The sequence below is a fragment of the Cervus canadensis genome, chromosome 16 (genome assembly GCF_019320065.1).
Source record: "Cervus canadensis isolate Bull #8, Minnesota chromosome 16, ASM1932006v1, whole genome shotgun sequence".
NCBI classification, from domain to species: Eukaryota; Metazoa; Chordata; class Mammalia; order Artiodactyla; family Cervidae; genus Cervus; species Cervus canadensis.
In genome coordinates, this window is record NC_057401.1 from 22,632,715 (window position 1) to 22,651,770 (window position 19,056).

A 19,056-nucleotide genomic window follows, 5' to 3' on the forward strand; every position below is an offset into this window, starting at 1 on the left:
TGATGAACATAGATGCAAAAATCCTTAACAAAATTCTAGCAAACAGAATCCAACAACATATTAAAAAAATCATACACCATGACCAAGTGGGCTTTATCCCAGGAATGCAAGGATTCTTTAATATCCGCAAATCAATCAACGTAATACACCACATTAACAAATTGAAAGATAAAAACCATATGATTATCTCAATAGATGCAGAGAAAGCCTTTGACAAAATTCAACACTCATTTATGATTAAAACACACCAAAAAGCAGGAATAGAAGGAACATACCTCAACATTATAAAAGCCATATATGACAAACCCACAGCAAGCATCACCCTCAATGGTGAAAAATTGAAAGCATTCCCCCTGAAATCAAGAACAAGACAAGGGTGCCCACTGTCACCACTACTGTTCAACATAGTGTTGGAAGTTCTGGCCACAGCAATCAGAGCAGAAAAAGAAGTAAAAGGAATCCAGATAGGAAAAGAAGAAGTAAAACTCTCACTGTTTGCAGATGACATGATCCTCTATATAGAAAACCCTAAGACTCTACCAGAAAATTACTAGAGCTAATCAACGAATATAGTAAAGTTGCAGGATTATAAAACTTAACACACAGAAATCCCTTGACCTTCCTATATACTAACAATGAAAAAACAGGAAAGAGAAATTAAGGAAACAATACCATTCACCTGCGAACCAAAAAAAGAATAAAATACTTAGGAGTATATCTACTAAAGAAACCAAACAGACCATACTAGAACTATAAAACACTGATGAAAGAAATCCAAACGAGGACACAAACAGACTGAGAAATCATACCGTGTTCCATGGAGGAAGTAATCAATATTGTCCAAAATGGCTATTTTCTACCCAAAGCATCTAAGATCAATGCAATCCCTATTCAAGCTACCAACGGTATTTTTCACAGAACTAGACCAAAGAATTTCACATTCTGTATGGGAAATACAAAAAACTCCGGAATAGCCAAGTAATCTTTGAGAAAGAAGAATGGAACTGAGAATCAACCTCCTGACTTCAGAACTCTACTACAAAGCCACAGTCATCAAGACAGTATGGTACTGGCACAAAGACAGAAATATAGATCAATGGAACAGAATAGAAAGCCCAGAGATAAATCCACGAACCTATGGACACCTTATCTTTGACAAAGGGGGCAAGGATATACAATGGAAAAAAGACAACCTCTTTAACAAGTGGTGCTGGGAAAACTGGTCAACCACTTGTAAAAGAATGAAACTAGAACACTTTCTAACACCATACACAAAATAAACTCAAAATGGATTAAAGATCTAAATGTAAGACCAGAAACTATAAAACTCCTAGAGGAGAACATAGGCAAAACACTCTCCGACATAAATCACAGCAAGATCCTCTATGACCCACCTCCCAGAATATTGGAAATAAAAGCAAAACTAAACAAATGGGACCTAATGAAACTTAAAAGCTTTTGCACTACAAAGGAAACTATAAGTAAGGTGAAAAGACAGCCCTCAGATTGGGAGAAAATAATAGCAAATGAAGAAACAGACAAAGGATTAATCTCAAAAATATACAAGCAACTCCTGCAGCTCAATTCCAGAAAAATAAATGACCCAATCAAAAAATGGCCCAAAGAACTAAACAGACATTTCTCCAAAGAAGACATACAGATGGCTAACAAACACATGAAAAGATGCTCAACATCACTCATTATTAGAGAAATGCAAATCAAAACCACAATGAGGTACCATTACACGCCAGTCAGGATGGCTGCTATCCAAAAGACTACAAGCAATAAATGCTGGAGAGGGGGTGGAGAAAAGGGAACCCTCTTACACTGTTGGTGGGAATGCAAACTAGTACAGCCACTATGGAGAACAGTGTGGAGATTCCTTAAAAAACTGGAATAGAACTGCCATATGACCCAGCAATCCCACTTCTGGGCATACACACTGAGGAAACCAGATCTGAAAGAGACACGTGCACCCCAATGTTCATCGCAGCACTGTATAATAGCCAGGACATGGAAGCAACCTAGATGCCCATCAGCAGATGAATGGATAAGGAAGCTGTGGTACATATACACCATGGAATATTACTCAGCCGTTAAAAAGAATTCATTTGAATCAGTTCTAATGAGATGGATGAAACTGGAGCCCATTATACAGAGTGAAGTAAGCCAGAAAGATAGAGAACATTACAGCATACTGACACATATATATGGAATTTAGAAAGATGGTAACGACTACCCTATATGCAAAACAGAAAAAGAGACACAGGAAATACAGAACAGACTTTTGAACTCTGTGGGAGAATATGAGGGTGGGCTATTTCAAAAGAACAGCATGTATACTATCTATGGTGAAACAGATCACCAGCCAGGTGGGATGCATGAGACAAGTGCTCGGGCCTGGTGCACTGGGAAGACCCAGAGGAGTCGGGTGGAGAGGGAGGTGGGAGGGGGGATCGGGATGGGGAATAAGTGTAAATCTATGGCTGATTCATATCAATGTATGAAAAAACCCACTGAAATGTTGTAAAGTAATTAGCCTCCAACTAATAAAAAATTAAAAAAAAAAAAAAAAAAAAAGAATACTGGAGTGGGTTGCCATGCCCTTCTCTAGTGGATCTTCCCAACCCGGGGATCCAACTCGCATTTCTTTTGTCTCCCGCATCGGCAGGCAGGTTCTTTACCAATAGCGCCACCTAGGTGGGTTATTAGTTAGCTGTCTCTTTTTTCTTTAGATTATTGTTCTTGTCACTTTTTCTGATCTTAGTAAGATCTCATGGCTTCAGCTATCCCTTTTATAATTGAAATTTCAGATATTCATCTCTAGTGTGAGTTCTCTCTTGAGTGCTAGATATGAATGTCCAGCTGTGAGCTAGATGTGAAACATTTGTCAAATGATCTGGAATATGAATCAAGAAGGAGTCTCAGCATTTGATCTGTAGAGGAAACAAACTATCTTACCTGGCATACTTACTAGTTTCACTTGTTCAAGTTGGTAAAATTTTGAATGACTTTCTTTACCTTTATAGAGAAGGAGAAGAGAACCCTTTTTGTTTAAAAATAACAACGTGATTCTGGAAAGATGTGCAACACCTGTTTCCAAAGAAAGCAAGAAAAATATTGCATGTTTTTCTCTCCAAAATGTATTTTGTTCAAACTGAATTGGACACCAAATAAAGAACATTCCTTAAATTTGGAATGAATAGAACTTTCTAAAAACTGCTCAGGTAACACTAAGTAGTAAAAAGCCCAAAAAATTTTATTTACTTTTAACCTTGGACTGCTAAAAGGAGAAAATGAAAGGGTTTGTAGAAACAAATTTCACAAAAGTAACTGTAGACTTATTTGTTAGACCCAAATATACATGTAGGGAAATGAACAAACATGGTTAAATTTACATATGTTGGATTTTTTTTTGGAAGGGAGAATATTTCTTACATATGGGTTTTATCCATTACATAGTTGGTAAAGCATCAGCTCCTAGAAGCAGTTACCTCACTGTTTATTTTTCTTGTAAGTTCACTGTTTATTTTTCTTGTAAGTTTTGCTGAGGTTTCTTTCAAGTTTTGCAAAGTGCACTTACACATTAGGATGGCTCAATCAACCCAAGTGTAGTAGATTGAGATGTATTCTTGGTCATACAAAGCAACTCCACCTTCACCCCCAGTTGAACCAACATAAGGAAATAAGCTGTTTATATACAGACCAGCTAAAGCTCATAGAATCATGGATTGAAAAGAGACCTAAGAAATGTCATTTCTCTTTTTTATTTGTAGCTAAGGAGACTGAGACCCTGATAGTTATTCTAAGAGAGGTGGTATGATATGAAAAGAAGAGGAACTTTTTGTTAAAATTCTGACTTCCCTATTTACCAACTGTGAATTTTAGTACCTGTCCTAGTACACACCCGGGATCTTTGTACTCTTGGGTGAGTTGCTTAACATCCATGAGTTTTTGATAAAATTTAGTTCTAAGATAGAGTTAATGCCGTTTGAAATTTTTAATAATTTGTTGTATTTGTGTTTTTCTTTTGTTAAACTTTAGCAAGCCTGATTATTTCGTTAATCTGTAAAATCTCATTTGGTTTTATTGATTTGACTTTTCCTTGTTGTGTTTCATTACTTTCTGTCCTATATTCTTCCACTTTCTTGAGCTTTTAAAAGTTACTGTGCTGAATGTTTGTTTCATTAATTTCTAATATATAAATCTAAAACTACATTTTAATGTGTAGTATTTTAACTGTACTTTAAAGTTTTACTTGTCATATTTTCATTCATATCCAACTATTTTGTGATTTATATCTTGACTTTCTCTGACTTAGTGACTTGTAAGTTTTCAAACATACAGATTTGGGAGGATACTCTCTTTCCTCATCACAGAGTTGTGAGATAGACTATAGACAAATAACTGGCAAATAGTTGGTATTCAACAAATGGTTTTTCTTGTCTTTAAAAAAATACACTTTGACTTTTGAAATTAGAACAGGAAACATAACGTTGGAATAAGTGTAAGTAATTCTAATAGTGACTTTAGTTCTATAATGTAGCCAAATAAGGAAATGAACTGTTAAGAGCAAAGAGGGGTGATGGGAAGAGGGTAAAATTGGAAGGAGGAGAAGAGGAAGGAAAATTAAGGGAAGATATAGTAATATCAGGTTGAATTATTTCTAGCTTTTCCGAGGTCATATTCTAGTGATCACTTAGGTCTGTGGGCTTTACAGTATTAATTGTTTTTATTATGTTTCTTATACCTTAAAATAGAAGTGTCCATAGATGACCGTTTTTGGTATGTCAGTGTACAGGTTGTAAAACTATATGGAAAAAGTTCTTGTGTTTTCATTAGAAACTTAAAGGAGTCTGGGAACCCCAAGAAGTTAAAGAACTGCTTACTTTAGAGACCTCTCTATGTGGGATAAATTGAGAAGCCTACCAGGAAAGAATTCTGTTTTTTCCTGTTCTAACAGTAGTGATTATTACCTTTGAGAGAGAGTGAGTTTTCCTGATAACTCCTTAGGTTAGAAGTAGATGGTCAGGCAGTGTACTAAGAATGGAATTTAGCTTTTAGTGAAGTGAAATTTAAAACTATATGGTATTTTATAAGCATAAATATTGTACGACTTGGAATGAATTACCAAAACTTAAATGTCTTTGAGTAGTAGTATTTTTATATAGCTAAGGTGAGTGTTCATGGCCTCCACTAAGGGTAGGAATAATTCTGGAGGTAAGAAGCAATTGGTTGTTTTTGTTGTTCATTCGCTCAGTTGTGTCCGACTCCTTGACTCCATGGACTGCAGCATACCAGGCTTCCCTGTCCTTCACTATCTTCCAGAGTTTGCTCAGACTCATGTCCATTGAATCAGTGATGCCACAGTTGGTAGCTGCCATGAAGATGGAATGCTGTAAAGGCAGACTTTGGGCATCCAGAGACAAAAAGGCACTCTGCTGGCTTAGAGATTAAGGAACTTCTTATTCCAGGACAGAAGAGTAGTAAGATTTGAGATTGGTGAAGGAGGTAGGAGAGTACCCCCACATTACTTGACTGGCCCTCTTTCTTCCCCATCTAGGAATGCTAGTTGCCTGGAGAGAGAAACCAATGCAGGGTTCTAAAATTTGAGGAATGCAACAGGGATAGGTTCTTTAAAGGAAGCAAGCCAAGAGTATTCTTGTGAGGGAATTTTATTCTGAGCATTAGCTCACAGTTAAATCTATGTTTACTCAAGTACTTCATAATTATTTCCTCTTAAGTTAGGGAATCAAAGTTAGTTTAGCTGTGTATTAAGTCTTAATAAAATTGGTTGGCTCTCAACCTTAGTTTATCTTTAACCCCCTAAATCTGCATTATCCATTATGAAAGCCTCTAGTTATATGTAGCTGTTTAGGAGGAAGTTCAGTTCAGTCACTCAGTCATGTCTGACTCTTTGCGACCCCATGGACTGCAGCACTCCAGGCCTCCCTTGTCGATTACCAACTCCTGGAGTTTACTCAAACTCTTGTCCATTGAGTCAGTGACGCCATCCAACCATCTTATACTCTGTCGTCCCCTTCTCCTCCCACCTTCAATTTTTTCCAGCATCAGGGTCTTTTCAAATGAGTCAGTTCTTTGCATCAGGTGGCCAAAGTATTGGAGTTTCAGCTTCAGCATCGGTCCTTCCAATGAATATTCAGGAACTGATTTCCTTTAGGATGGATTGGTTGGATCTCCTTGCAGTCCAAGGGACTTTCAAGAGTCTTCTCCAACACCACAGTTCAAAAGCATCAATTCTTCGGCGCTCAGCTTTCTTTTTTTTTTTTTTTTCTTTTTTGTTTTGTTTTTTTTTTTTTAATTCTCCCTGATTACTTCAGCATATATAGTGTTAACTAGGGTACAATGTTTGTTTTTGAGGCAAAATTTACATACAATGAAATGTACAAATTTTTAAAATCTCTTTATGCTGCTGCTGCTGCTAAGTCGCTTCAGTCATGTCCGACTCTGTGCGACCCCATAGACGGCAGCCCTCCAGGCTCCTCTGTCCCTGGGATTCTCCAGGCAAGAATATTAGAGTGGGTTGCCATTTCCTTCTCCAATGCATGCATGCATGCTAAGTCGCTTCAGTCGTGTCCGACTCTGTGCGACCCCGTGGACAGCAACCCACTAGACTCCTCTGTCCACGGGATTCTTCAGGCAAGAGTACTGGAGTGGGTCAGCTTTCTTTATAGTCCCAACTCTCACATCCATACATGACTACTGGAAAAACCATAGCCTTGCTTAGATGCACCTTTGTTGTCAATGTAATGTCTCTGATTTTTAATATGCTGTCTGGGTTGGTCATTAAAGTAAAATTAAAAATCAGTCCTTCATTCTCACCAGCCACAGAGCAAGTGCTCATTAGTCATGTGTGACTAATAGCAACTGTATTGGGCAGTACATTATATTGGACTTATTTGTCACCACAGAAAATTTTGTTGAACCTTACCCTAAATAAAATTGTTTATTTTCTTTCTTCTTTCCTCCATCAGACTAATGGTTTTTATTAAAACTTAATCAATTTTGAGGTTTGCTAAAAGTATAAAACTTGAAATACCCACTAGAGTAATTCCTTTGCATATTACATAATTTAAAAGATAGTTCCACCCTTTTAGAATGATCTGAGTACTCTTATTTTATACAATTTTTCAAGCAAGTGAAGTCGCTCAGTCGTGTCCGACTCTTTGCGACCCCATGGACCGTAGCCTACCAGGCTCCTCTGTCCATGGGATTCTCCAGGCAAGGGTACTGGAGTGGGTTGCCATTTTCTTCTCCAGGGGATCTTCCTAACCCAGGGATCAAACCTGGGTCTCCTGCATTGCAGGCAGACGCTTTACCATCTGAGCCACCAGGGAAGCCAATTTTTTAAGAAGTGGTGACAAAAGTATATTTCTTATGGGTTGCATTTGATTGCCTCTCCTAATTGATGACCCTCTAGATTATTTCTGCTGCCTATAAGATAAGAATGTTCTGGAGGAGCCTAAAAATTTCTAATGTCAAAAACAAATTTCTGATGTCTCAGACTTTGGAGGTTTGTTTTGTACACTTTTTAGGAGATGTTAAACTTATAGCTATTATGATTTACCTACTTCACATGTGGTACATCATCATAGCTCTCAAAAGCTGCAAGATAGGAAAACCCCCAGAAGTACTAATTTCACTGTAGTGCTACTTTTCTGAGAACCTATCAATCAGGCATAAAAGCCAAAGGATAATTTCTGTTACTTTATTTTTTGTTTTTAACAGACTAGAAACATAGGCTTTTTTCTTTGCCCTGGTTTCAAACAATCTCTATACCATAGATAGGACTTTTTCAGTTAAGTTGCATGTATAGAAATTTCAGGAAGCACAATGAAAAAGGTGTGGATTAAGCATTTTTTAAAGTTCAAAATTAATGATCATGATCTTTTGTTTTTTTATGAAATATTCAAACATGGAAGCACATATAGTAGAAAATGAGATTTCTATGTAATTTGTATTAATATCACAGGAAGATAACTACTGAAAAGTTGGTTGTATATTCTTCTAGGCTTTCCCACCTTCAATTTTTTCCAGCATTACTGGAGCCCACCAGGCGCCCCCGTCCCTGGGATTCTCCAGGCAAGAACACTGGAGTGGGTTGCCATTTCCTTCTCCAGTGCATGAAAGTGAAAAGTGAAAGTGAAGTCTCTCAACTTCTTAGCGACCCCATGGACTGCAGCCTACCAGGCTCCTCTGTCCATGGGATTTTCCAGGCAAGAGTACTGGAGTGGGGTGCCATTGCCTTCTCCATTGTATATTTGAACATAAGTGCAAGTAATTTGTTTTATATAAGTGAAATTACACTAAATACAATGTTTTTAGAGATTTTGCCTACTAAACAGTGTATATACGTATGCATATATTTCTGTGTATATGATTCATACTCATGCTACTGATTGGGTTTAAAAATTTTTCCAGATTGTATAGTAGGACATCTGAAGTATAACTATGTTTTGTGTAAAGATAATATACAATTGTAGTGTATATACAAGTGCAGCTGCTTTAGCATGATAGTGATCTATAATATGTGCTCAACACATGTTAGTTTCCATTCTTCTTTTTGGACATGTTTGATAAAGGCCATGGAAGATGATTAACTGTTTTTTTCACTATAAAGTAAATCTTTCTCTTAATCATATTTGTGTTTTGTGATTCAGGTTTATAAATTACTACAAGACTAGCAGGGTTGCTATTTAAGAGTCTTGTAAGCTAGGCTGCCCCAATTATTTTAGGTGCTTGTGGTAAGAGCAAAGATTTACTGGTGGTTAAGAGACTACATTATGATGTATCCTACAGCATGCGCTGTAAAGTCGCACAGCATGTGACAACATTTTACATGGGAGTCGTGGAATGAAGTCCTTTGCTAACGTTGAAGGTGTACGGAGTGGGTGCTGGGGTTGGGACTTGCGCGCTTCTGTTACGGAGTAGCATGTGTTACTGTGTGCTTTGTGATGGAATTTCAGGTCTGATAGTTTCTAAAGGTTCTAGAGACGCAATTAGGGAAAGATGGATGTAGAGCTGATTGTTAATTATTTGTAGAGTCTTATTTTGAAGTATTATTGATTTATACTCATGGTTTCATTTGGAAATTTGATCCTTCTGCTTTCCTGCAGGGAATTTATAGACAGCAGTTTTGAGTAGATCAGTAAAGAGGATGGAATTGAGGCCCCAACTCCTTTTTTCATTGAGGAAAGAGGAAGGGGTGCTGTTGACAGAAATGCTTCTGCAGTAGCCATGTCTGAAGCTTTGCTTGGAGATGACACTAGACTATACTGAAATTGCCTCCAAGATTCCAGGAGTTCCTGAATGATCAATTCCTTATATAGTTAACATGGGTATATCAGTCATTTTATCTTTGTTAGCACTTTGTGTTCCCAGTGGAAAACAAGCTTGAGAAATAATTGTTAGACTATAGAATTAGAAGTGCTTCCCTAGCATGTTCTTGGACTTAAGATTGTTAATCCAGTTCTGTTTTTTTGCTTTTTGTTCTTTTCTTGGTTTGTTTGTTTTAACTTGGGTCTTGTGGAGAGAAAAATAACTTAAAACTTTTCAAGACCTAAGTTTATAGTTATACAGAATTATTATTATGTGCCTCAGAGGCTTTTGCTTGCTTGTTTATTCATTCAGTGTACATTCCTTGAAGTGCTTACTATAAGCGGGATTGTGGCGGGAAGGCTACGAGATAGTAATCTACTCAGGGTTAAAGGAAAATTGAAAACTGTATTCTGTAGAGAGTCCAAAGGCTGAAGATAGGGGTGTGTGTATATGTATTTAAGAGACGGAGGCACACATCCATATATACATACACAGAGACATAGTCCATAGTTCTGTAGGAAAAATCTCCTAAACATTTTTAGAACTGTCTCCACTTCTATTCCCACTGTTATTTCTTTATTTCAGCCCTCAACATGTCATATACACTTGTATTTCTTGCCTCTGGACTTTCCTTTTATTCTAACTCCACACTTCTTTTTCCTTTATATACAGGAAAAAGTCTTTTCCCCCACTAAGGCACAGATTGGGTTATGTGTTTCTGGTCACCCACAGAATAAAGTCCAAACTTCTTAACATATAGTCTCAGTATAGATTCTGTGAATAGTCCTTTTGTTAAAACCTCTCCCGAGTTATCTACTTTTACTCTGTATTCCATGCTGAGACCCTGACTGGTCTTATCTTCTGCATCTCGGTTCTAGATAGCTTCTTTTTCCTTGTGTCAGTCTGCTCTCATCGTTGCCTACCTTGTCCTCAGTACTGGAGACTCACTTTGCCCTTTGATTTCTAGATGGGTTTGATGCATGGGAAGCCCTGGAAGAAGAGGGGAGTGTGTTTTTTCTCCTGGCATTCTCTTGCCAAATCCTGTCATGTTGGCTCTCCCAGAGGTCATAGCTCTCTGAACCTTTTAGGCCTATGAGTGGCTGATGCTTCAGGAGGTTGTATTAATACAATCTCTTAACTTTACCCACACCCTCCATACCTTGTATATAGTCCCTTATTAAGCTCTTCTTAAGTTCCCCAGTTTGAGGGTACTGTTTACTGGGGGATCCTGACTGCTACATTGTCACAGTCATCTAAGCTTCAGTTCTGTTTGCAGTTACAGCTGTGTTATTTTCCAGTAGCACTTCTCTCTCTCTTATTAAAAAATTTTTGGTGAGGTCTTTTTCATTCCTTCCCTTTTAAAATTTTTCTCTGTTTTCTTTTAACTGGATTAAAGAAAAAATATTTTCTTCACTGCACATGGCATGTGGGACCTTATTAGTTCCCCAACCAGGGATCAAACCCACACCTCAAGTGTAGTCTTAATCACTGGACCATCAGGGAAGTTCCTCCTTCCCTTTTTTAGTCTTTTTTTTTCCCCTTTCCTGGCACCATGACTGTCATGTAACAGGAATTGAAATGTCTGAGTGAATAAAGTGAGATCTTCAAGAGGATGGACACTTGAATGTCCCTGTGGTATAGCATAATTTATTTAGATGTCTGAAACTGAGAAAATAGGTGAAGGTAGTGGGTGCTGAAGTCAGTATAGTCACTTTAATAACATCTAGATTTATATTTCATTCTTTTCAAAATAAACTTAGAACTTGTTTTTCTTTACCTTTGCTTCAACATACTAGAAATTAATTCTCTTTAAAGTGCATTTTAGATTTATTCCATTGGATTTTTTTTGTAACAACCTGTCTTTAAGAAAATATGTACTGTATATAAAATGGGAGATATTTCAGTTATTACTTAATTGTAGGAGAATGTAGGTATTCATTTATCTGTCTTCCTCAATATAGCTTAGAAGAGATGCACTAATAGCAGACATATAGTAGCTAACAAATGTGTTTATTAGCAGGATTGAGCTTTTATAAAGTGATTTCTCTTAAGAGAATTTTAATTAAGAAAAAATATTCTAAAGTTATGATTAGGGTCAAAAATTGTTTCTATAGTCTTTACATATTAAGGAAAGAGTATGTGTCCTCTGAAACAGTTTATTTTGAAAAGAATCTTCCTATAACACTAACTTTTATACAGAACTCTATTACTACCCTAAAAAATTACCATTGAAATTAATTTCTATGTAGATAGAAATATTTCATTGCTTTTTAGAGTAGAGTACTCTAGGGGGATGGCTATCCTTCTGTGTGTATGTGTGTGTCTTAGTCTGCTTGGGCTGCCATAACAAATTACCATAAACTCAGTGGCTTAACAACAGAGATTTTTCTTCTCAGATTCTAAAGGCTGGGATCCTGAGATCAGAGTGCAAGCATGGTCAGAGCTCTCTTCCTGGCTTGCAGACGGCCACTTTCCTGTATCCTCACACGGCCTTTCTTTAAATGTGTGCATGTGGAAAGAGATCTCTCTCTTCCTTTTTTTATAAGGCCACCAATCTTACTGGATTAGGACCCTACCTTTATGACCTCATTTAACTAAATTACCTCCTAAAAGTCCTATCTCCAATTATAGTAAAATTCAGGGTCAGAACTTCTACATAAGAATTTGGCGGGGAGCAGACACACTTCAGTTCATTGGAGTGCGCATGCATATGTGTGTTTATATATATAAATCATATGAGCAGTAGAGGAGATCATTGTGATACATTTAAACTTGAAGAAAGAGATTCATACTTAGACAATGACAACCCAATATTGAAGCTCATTATTGAATTTTCTTCATAAAGATATTGTTGTGTTAATGGGGGTGGTGTAAGATACTCTCACAGAGTTAAATATGACGATCTTTTTCCTCAGACCTCATTGTCTTTACTCAGTTCTCATCCTTGATGTCTTAGCTTTGAATCCTACATTTACCTAGATCTAGACTTGATACTCTAAGCTACTTTCATTGGCTTTTGTATAACAACATTGTCTGATTTCTCTTTTCATTCTTGTGCTTAAAGAATGGCCAGTATATTCTGCTGAATGAGACAGACAACAGCCCCTGCCCTCTAGAGCGTGAAATCATCTTTTCTTCCTCTCTCTCCTGCAGTCTCTTTTCATGATTTCACTATGAATATCAGTCCCTACCTGATTGTTTGTTTGTTTGTTTTGTCTCTGTTAGTCTTGACTTTAGGCTTTCTGAGAGCTGTTTCATTCTCCTGGCTTTAGTTACCACCTCTAATGCTAACAATTTGGAAAGCTCTCTCTACTTCTAATCTTCATCCAGTGTTATGTTCCTTTAACCATTCAGTAAATTTTTATTAAAATCCATCTGTATGCCTGGTCAGAGGATACAAGAGTGATATAGTCTTTGCTCTCAAGTTGTTGACAGAATGCAAAAAGTAATTTAAAATACTATGTAATGTATGTGTGTCCAGCGTGCCATGGGACAGATAAGTAGGGGGTGCCTGGCTTGGACTTGAAGGGGAAACGAGAGGACAGGTATCCCCACCAGAAGGTTGAACATATACGTAGGTACCTAAAGTTTTGAAAACATAGTATGTTCCATCAACAACAAATGGTTCAGTTGATCAGAGCCTTAAGGGCTAGATGAGGCTGAGCATTTAAGAAGGTGTCAGATCACCTCAAAGGCAATATTTTCAGTACTCAACTAATTTTCTCTCATCATAAACCAGCTCCCCATCCCGACTGCACATGTTTGTCAATGGGACTGTCACTCTCCTTACTTCTGATGCCTGAAGTATCATCTCTAGGTCTGCCTCAACAATTGTGATGAGTCCTCAAGTCAAGTCATTTCGATATTCAAAATACTCTTTCATGTGTCTTTTTCTATTTTCACTGTCAACACACTGCTTATCATTTAATTAGTAGATTATTTCATAGCTGTATTATTGCTCCCTTTTCTAATTTTTTAAGTTAATTTAAAAAACCCCTTATTTTACCCTGTTACTAACCCTATACAAAAGAGGACAGTGATATTTTATTTCCTACAGGACAAATCCTTTTTTAGGCCAGTATTTTAAAAGCATGATTCTTCTTTTAAACCCCCAAATCTCAAGCTGTCTTCCTCCCGTGAAAAACCACACAGTTGCAGAATTATGAGTAATTTGCGTAAATGAAGGTTTTGTTTCATTAGCATTGAGACTTTATTATGAACACAGCATATATTTTATATTGAACAAACTTTTTCAAAGGATAGTTCCCCTTCACTCAAATCATCTTCCTTATCAGAATTCTGTTAATTCAGCCAGTCACTGGCCTCCATGGGAGGCACTATATATATACTGACTCTAGGAACAGACAGCCTGTGCTGTAATCTTGGTTCTGATACTTAGTAGTTCCAGCAAGTTCCCCCATTTCTTAAAGCCTCATAATAATTTTATGTGAAAAAAGGGGGAAGTGAAATTATCTACTTCACAGGGTTGAGTAAGGATCAAGTTAATCTTTAGAGCCTAGTGCCTGGCATATGTGAGCACGCAGTACACATTTAATATAAAGTATTATGTACCTTGAAAACTTCTTTCTGGTTCTCTGTGCTCTTGTTGGTGTGATGTCATGCTGCCCTTGCACCCTTCTACCACTAAGTGCTCTCCTTGAGTCCCTTCGTGTTGCCTATGATTTACATGCTGTTTTAAGTTCAACTTAGTTGCGTGTTCTTCAATAGTCTTTTCTGACTGCTCCAGTTCACGTTGACCTCTGAATTCCTATAGGGCCTTTTATACCATTTTAGAAATTAGTCTTATTTTTTTTTATGGTATTCCTTTTAAAGTTTACATACAGTAAAATTTACTTTTTTGGGTACAGTTCTATGAGTTTTGACAAATGTTTAGAGTTGTGGAATTACCATCACAACCAAGATATAAAACAATTTCATCATCCCTCAAAAATCTGTCTTAGTGTTATTAGTTTCAACACTGTTTCCTGAGTATGCATTCTGTTTCCACGTGTACAATTTAGGTTCTTGAACTGAGTGCCTGTTTTACACTATTGTGGCCTCTATTATGGCATAGCTTAGTATCAAGGATATAGTAAATAGATGTTTAAATGTTTAAATTGTACAAAACAAAGCCTAAAAATGTGATAAATTTAAACATACTAAGAAGCTACTGATTTTATTTAACTTCTCTTTGGTCTTTTATTTTATTGGGGTGAAAAATTTCAAATGAACATTATTCCTATATAACTTGTTAAAGTGATTTTGGAGTCCTGCCAGGGCTAATAAAAACCATTTTTAATTTGTTTTTGGAAAATAAAGGGCTTATTTCTGTCCTTACGGTTTCTATTTTTTCTAACCCTGTTAATTTAAATTTTAATATGAAACAAAATTTTGTATCTTTTCTCTCTTCCCTGGGGGTTTCTTTTATTGATTGTCCCTAAAATCAGAGGTCAACGCAAATAAGAGAATTTAAACTTGATAAAGGTGAGGCTGATATGGACAAGCTAATGCTGCATGGTTGCCTCCTTCCTGAGTCTTTAATATAATGGAATAGTGATCCTTTTTCAGAAACGGCAAAAAATAGTTAAAATTTGCATCCCATTCAGTAGACTTTACTTCCTAATGAAGTGAATTGAATTTAACCACGTGTATCTTTTTTTCCCTTCCCTAACAGCTTCCATGCCTATGGCTGTTCTAAATTTGGGCCAAATAGATCCATTTCAGAGAGGCTTTTTCTGTAAAGACAACAGCATCCAGTATCCGTACCATGACGGTACCATCACAACCACTGTCCTCAGCACAGTGGGACTTGGTTTACCCATTTCCTCTGTAAGTAAATTAATAAGTAGGTAGTGATGGGTTTGTTGTGCTGGAGACTGTATGAAGTGATTGAGTTGGGGTGGGGGTAAATCCATAGTATTGTCTTCGCCGGTGTTGATATGGTGAGTGAGTGCTTGAAGAATATACCCACTGCTTCAGTCCAGGGCAGTGTTTCTCCGGTTAAAGAGAGATATTACCCCAAACAACTTGATGCCATCATGAGGAATTGTAGTATGATTATTTTAGAATGAAGAATTCATTTAAGTCATTTGAATCAACCCTTTTCAGTATATAAGTGAAGAAACTTAAACCCAGATACTTGCTCAAGCCCAGTAAGCTATTTTATGGCAGAACTGAAACTAAGATTAAGTTTGTTTTATCATATTAGATGGAAATTGAGCCCATAAAAAAGGAGAGAGATTTATTTGTTAAATTTGAGAAAACAGCTCATCAGAAAGAATAATACATGTGCAAAAGCAAGTCCTCAGAATATATCAAAACCATATCACTTTTTAAAGTTGTACTATCTTTTAGAAAGTTCATCAGTTTGTAAGTTAATACTGGGTTTCATTACGTTAGACAACTAGAAACTTTCCTTCTAGGTTAAATTTCACAGACTAGCTTAAGATTGGCACTTGAGGTATTGTGCTTACTTTCTTTGTCCTTGGCTCTGATTTTTACACCTTACCCTATGTCTCTTTATGTGAGCTGGAATTAGATGAGAAGAAGCAAAGTAAAGGTTTACCTCCTTGAGTTTCTTGAACTGTCCAGCAGAGATCATGCCATACTTCTCTTTTGATCACTGTCTCTTGTCACTTGCCTTCCCCAGGTAGTTGACTTAAAATTTTTTATTGTCTTAGCAGAGTCTGAAGCCTTGTATTTCCACAGTAGGACAGACTGGCTACCCCCCACCCCCTATTTTCGAAGAAATATTTTCTCTATTTTTGGTATGCTAATTGCTTTCAGATTAATTTTTAAAAATCACTTTACTTTCTTTATTAATGTCTGAGGGAAAAGACAATTCAGGATAAGTTTGGGGGTTAAATTATTTTATAATCCTATATCTGTAAAATTTGAGATTTGGCAATATTTGGGAAGATGAAGGAGATCATTTACTATGGATATGTGAATTTTTTTCAAGCTGTTTGTTTTTGGCATATAGTTTGAAAAATCATATTTCTTTAGGTGACTGTCCCAAAGGAGGTAGATTAGGCCCAATTTTTACTTTTCTGAGTAGCTACTTAGATGGTAATAAAAAATTGCTATGAAGAAGAAAGAATGGATGGGTTAATATGTGTTTTTTTTAATAAACTGTAAAAATAATATATAAGTAAAGTATTATATAAGGGCTTCCCTGGTGACTTAGACGGTAAAATGTCTGCCTGCAATGTGGGAGACCCAGGTTTGATCCCTGGGTCAGGAAAATCCCCTGGAGAAGGAAATAGCAGCAGCCCACTCTAGTACTTTTGCCTGGAAAATTCCATGGACGGTGGAGCCTGGTGGGCTCCAGTCTATGGGGTCGCAAGGAGTCAGACACAACTGAGTGATTTCACTTTGTTTCCTTCTTTAAAGTGCTGTATATGGCAAAAGTGACCATAAGTGCCCTGTACTGTAGGAAGACAGTGGTGTTTGTTGGGTTTTATGGCATGGCAAGTCTCTTGTGCCACCTTTCCTGTACTAGTCCAAAAAGCTGGTATCAAAAGGGCCTATTGCCCACACTTGAAGAGTTCAACTCCTTTGTTTCCATGTTGACATAAGTACTGTGCTGCCTCTTCCTAGGTTACTCCCAGTCAGCACAAGGCAATAAGCTTTGCTAGGGTAGGAATGGTCTGTTTTGCTCCATTTGTATCCTTAGTGCCAGGCACATTGCTTGGTATGTAATGGGTGTTTAATAAATACAGATAGAAATATTTAATTCCATTAAATAGGAAATGGAATAAGATTGTCAATTATGAATAATTACTACCATGAAAATTCAGATTAAGTCTTTGGAAATACAGTGTGTCTTCAAGTCATCTCTTAGCATCAGATGCCACATTAAAATAGCTTTTCAGGAAGAGTGGGACAGTATATACTGAATATACAATCCTGATTAAAGGTATCTTAAAATATAGGGGAATGTCTATTAGAATGAAAGAAATACAGTGTTAAGGAGCTTAATTTCTTAGGTTGGAAAAAAGTTTTATTTCCTTATTTATTTATTCGGATGTGGAGCTATATTTTTTCCTACATTGTTTTGAAAAGCTCTGCTTTAATCAGTTCATGTATTCCAGCACTCTTTCTATATGTAATTGTCACAAAATGAAGTGGTATAAGATGCATTCCTAAGTAATTTGTTATAATCACAGACATTTTCTTTGTTTAAAACAACTTTTTATACTACCTTTGGAAGAGATAATGTGTAGATTTGACATATTAAGTATTTGTTGTATATCTATTTTACAGAACACTTAAAAATATTTTGATAAAGTTTAATACATTGGATGAACCTAAAAGAAAGAGAAGTTATATAAATATTGAGTATATACTGCCAATAATGAAAACTAAAGCTCAGTTAGTTTCACATTAGCCAAGCTTACCAAATTCCACTGCATTCCCAAATGCTGTGGCTTTTAAAAGGATTCATAGGGGGAAATATCTGCTCATGAAGTTTTCTTTTTAAAAATAGTTTCTGTGAATGTTATGGATACCTTTGCTAAAGTTAAGTGGTCCAAGAACTGCTTCACTGAGTATAGCTCTATTAAATTAGTGGACATTATCTTCTGACTTTGCTACTGCATGTATCTTGACAAAGCTTTAGGATTTGAATGGGTTAAATATTACTCCTGGATGGGAATTCTGATTTTTGAGAAGCCCTAAAATCTCTTTCTAGTGAATTATATGTGATAAGGAGATAATTGAAATGAATGTTCATTTTGCCTCCCACCAGGACTTAAGTCGTCTTCAGTTCAGTTCAGTTGCTCAGTTGTGTCCAACTCTTTGCAACCCCAAGAACCATAGCATACCAGGCCTCCCTGTCCATCACCAACTCCCAGAGTACACCCAAACCCTAAACTTGGAGTCAGAGTTACACCTCTGCTACTACTACTTTTTAAAGCAGAATTGACATAATTTTTAAGTTTGTTAAATATTGAACTGGCAAAATGACCAAATATATTTTTGATGGATGCAATGAGATTAACATACAGTTATGTTAAAACATATTAAGGTCAGATTTATCTTTTTCATTAATTCCTTTTTATAGCATAGGCCAAATGTTTCTTTAAAAAAAAAATAAACCTTTCATCTCTGAGTACATGAAAATACTAGTCTGATAATGTCTTTGTTTTTCTGTTGTGGATCAGTGAGTTTGAAAGTAGAGTATTCAGTATGACTTATTTTGGGCATGTCATCTGTCATACGTTAGGTAAAAGTGAGTGCGTTTGTGTTAATATTTCATACATTTATTTTCCTCTTTCATAAATACTGTTTTAAAAACTCTGACTGGGGATGTTAAATACTCTACCTTTTTACGTCCTAATGAATTGGTTGAACTGATGACATTTTCTTGAAAATTTTTTGTAATTAAAAGCGAATTTGCAGCTTGGATTTGTTGGTGAGTTTTTAGATGACAATGCTAAAAGTGTGGTCCATGAGAAAAAAATAAGTTGTACTTAATTAAAATTAAATTCTGCTCTGTATAAAGCTACACACTGGGGGAAAATGTTTTTAAAACACATATCTGATAATGGAACTCTTAAAGCACAACAGAAGCAAACAATCCAGTCAAAATGTGGGGAAAAGATCTGAGTAGACACTTTAATGCAGAAGATTTAGAAATGGCCAAGAAGCATATAAAAGATGCCCCATATCCTATTTCTTTTTTTTTTTTTTTTTTTTTTTTTATTAGTTGGAGGA

At 36.4% G+C, this 19,056-nt stretch overlaps 1 protein-coding gene across 3 annotated transcripts in view; it reads left to right on the plus strand.

The window, feature by feature from the left end:
• The window catches only part of PLPP1 (phospholipid phosphatase 1), a 112,052-nt gene that overhangs the window by 27,267 nt on the left and 65,729 nt on the right, over positions 1-19,056 (plus strand). For 2 of the 3 annotated variants that reach the window (XM_043488654.1, XM_043488652.1), the window contains one exon: positions 15,014-15,168. The exons of the other annotated variant lie outside the window; for it this stretch is intronic. In XM_043488654.1, the coding sequence (XP_043344589.1) occupies positions 15,014-15,168 (155 nt within the window). The remainder of the gene's footprint in view (positions 1-15,013; positions 15,169-19,056) is intronic. 3 annotated transcript variants of the gene reach the window in all.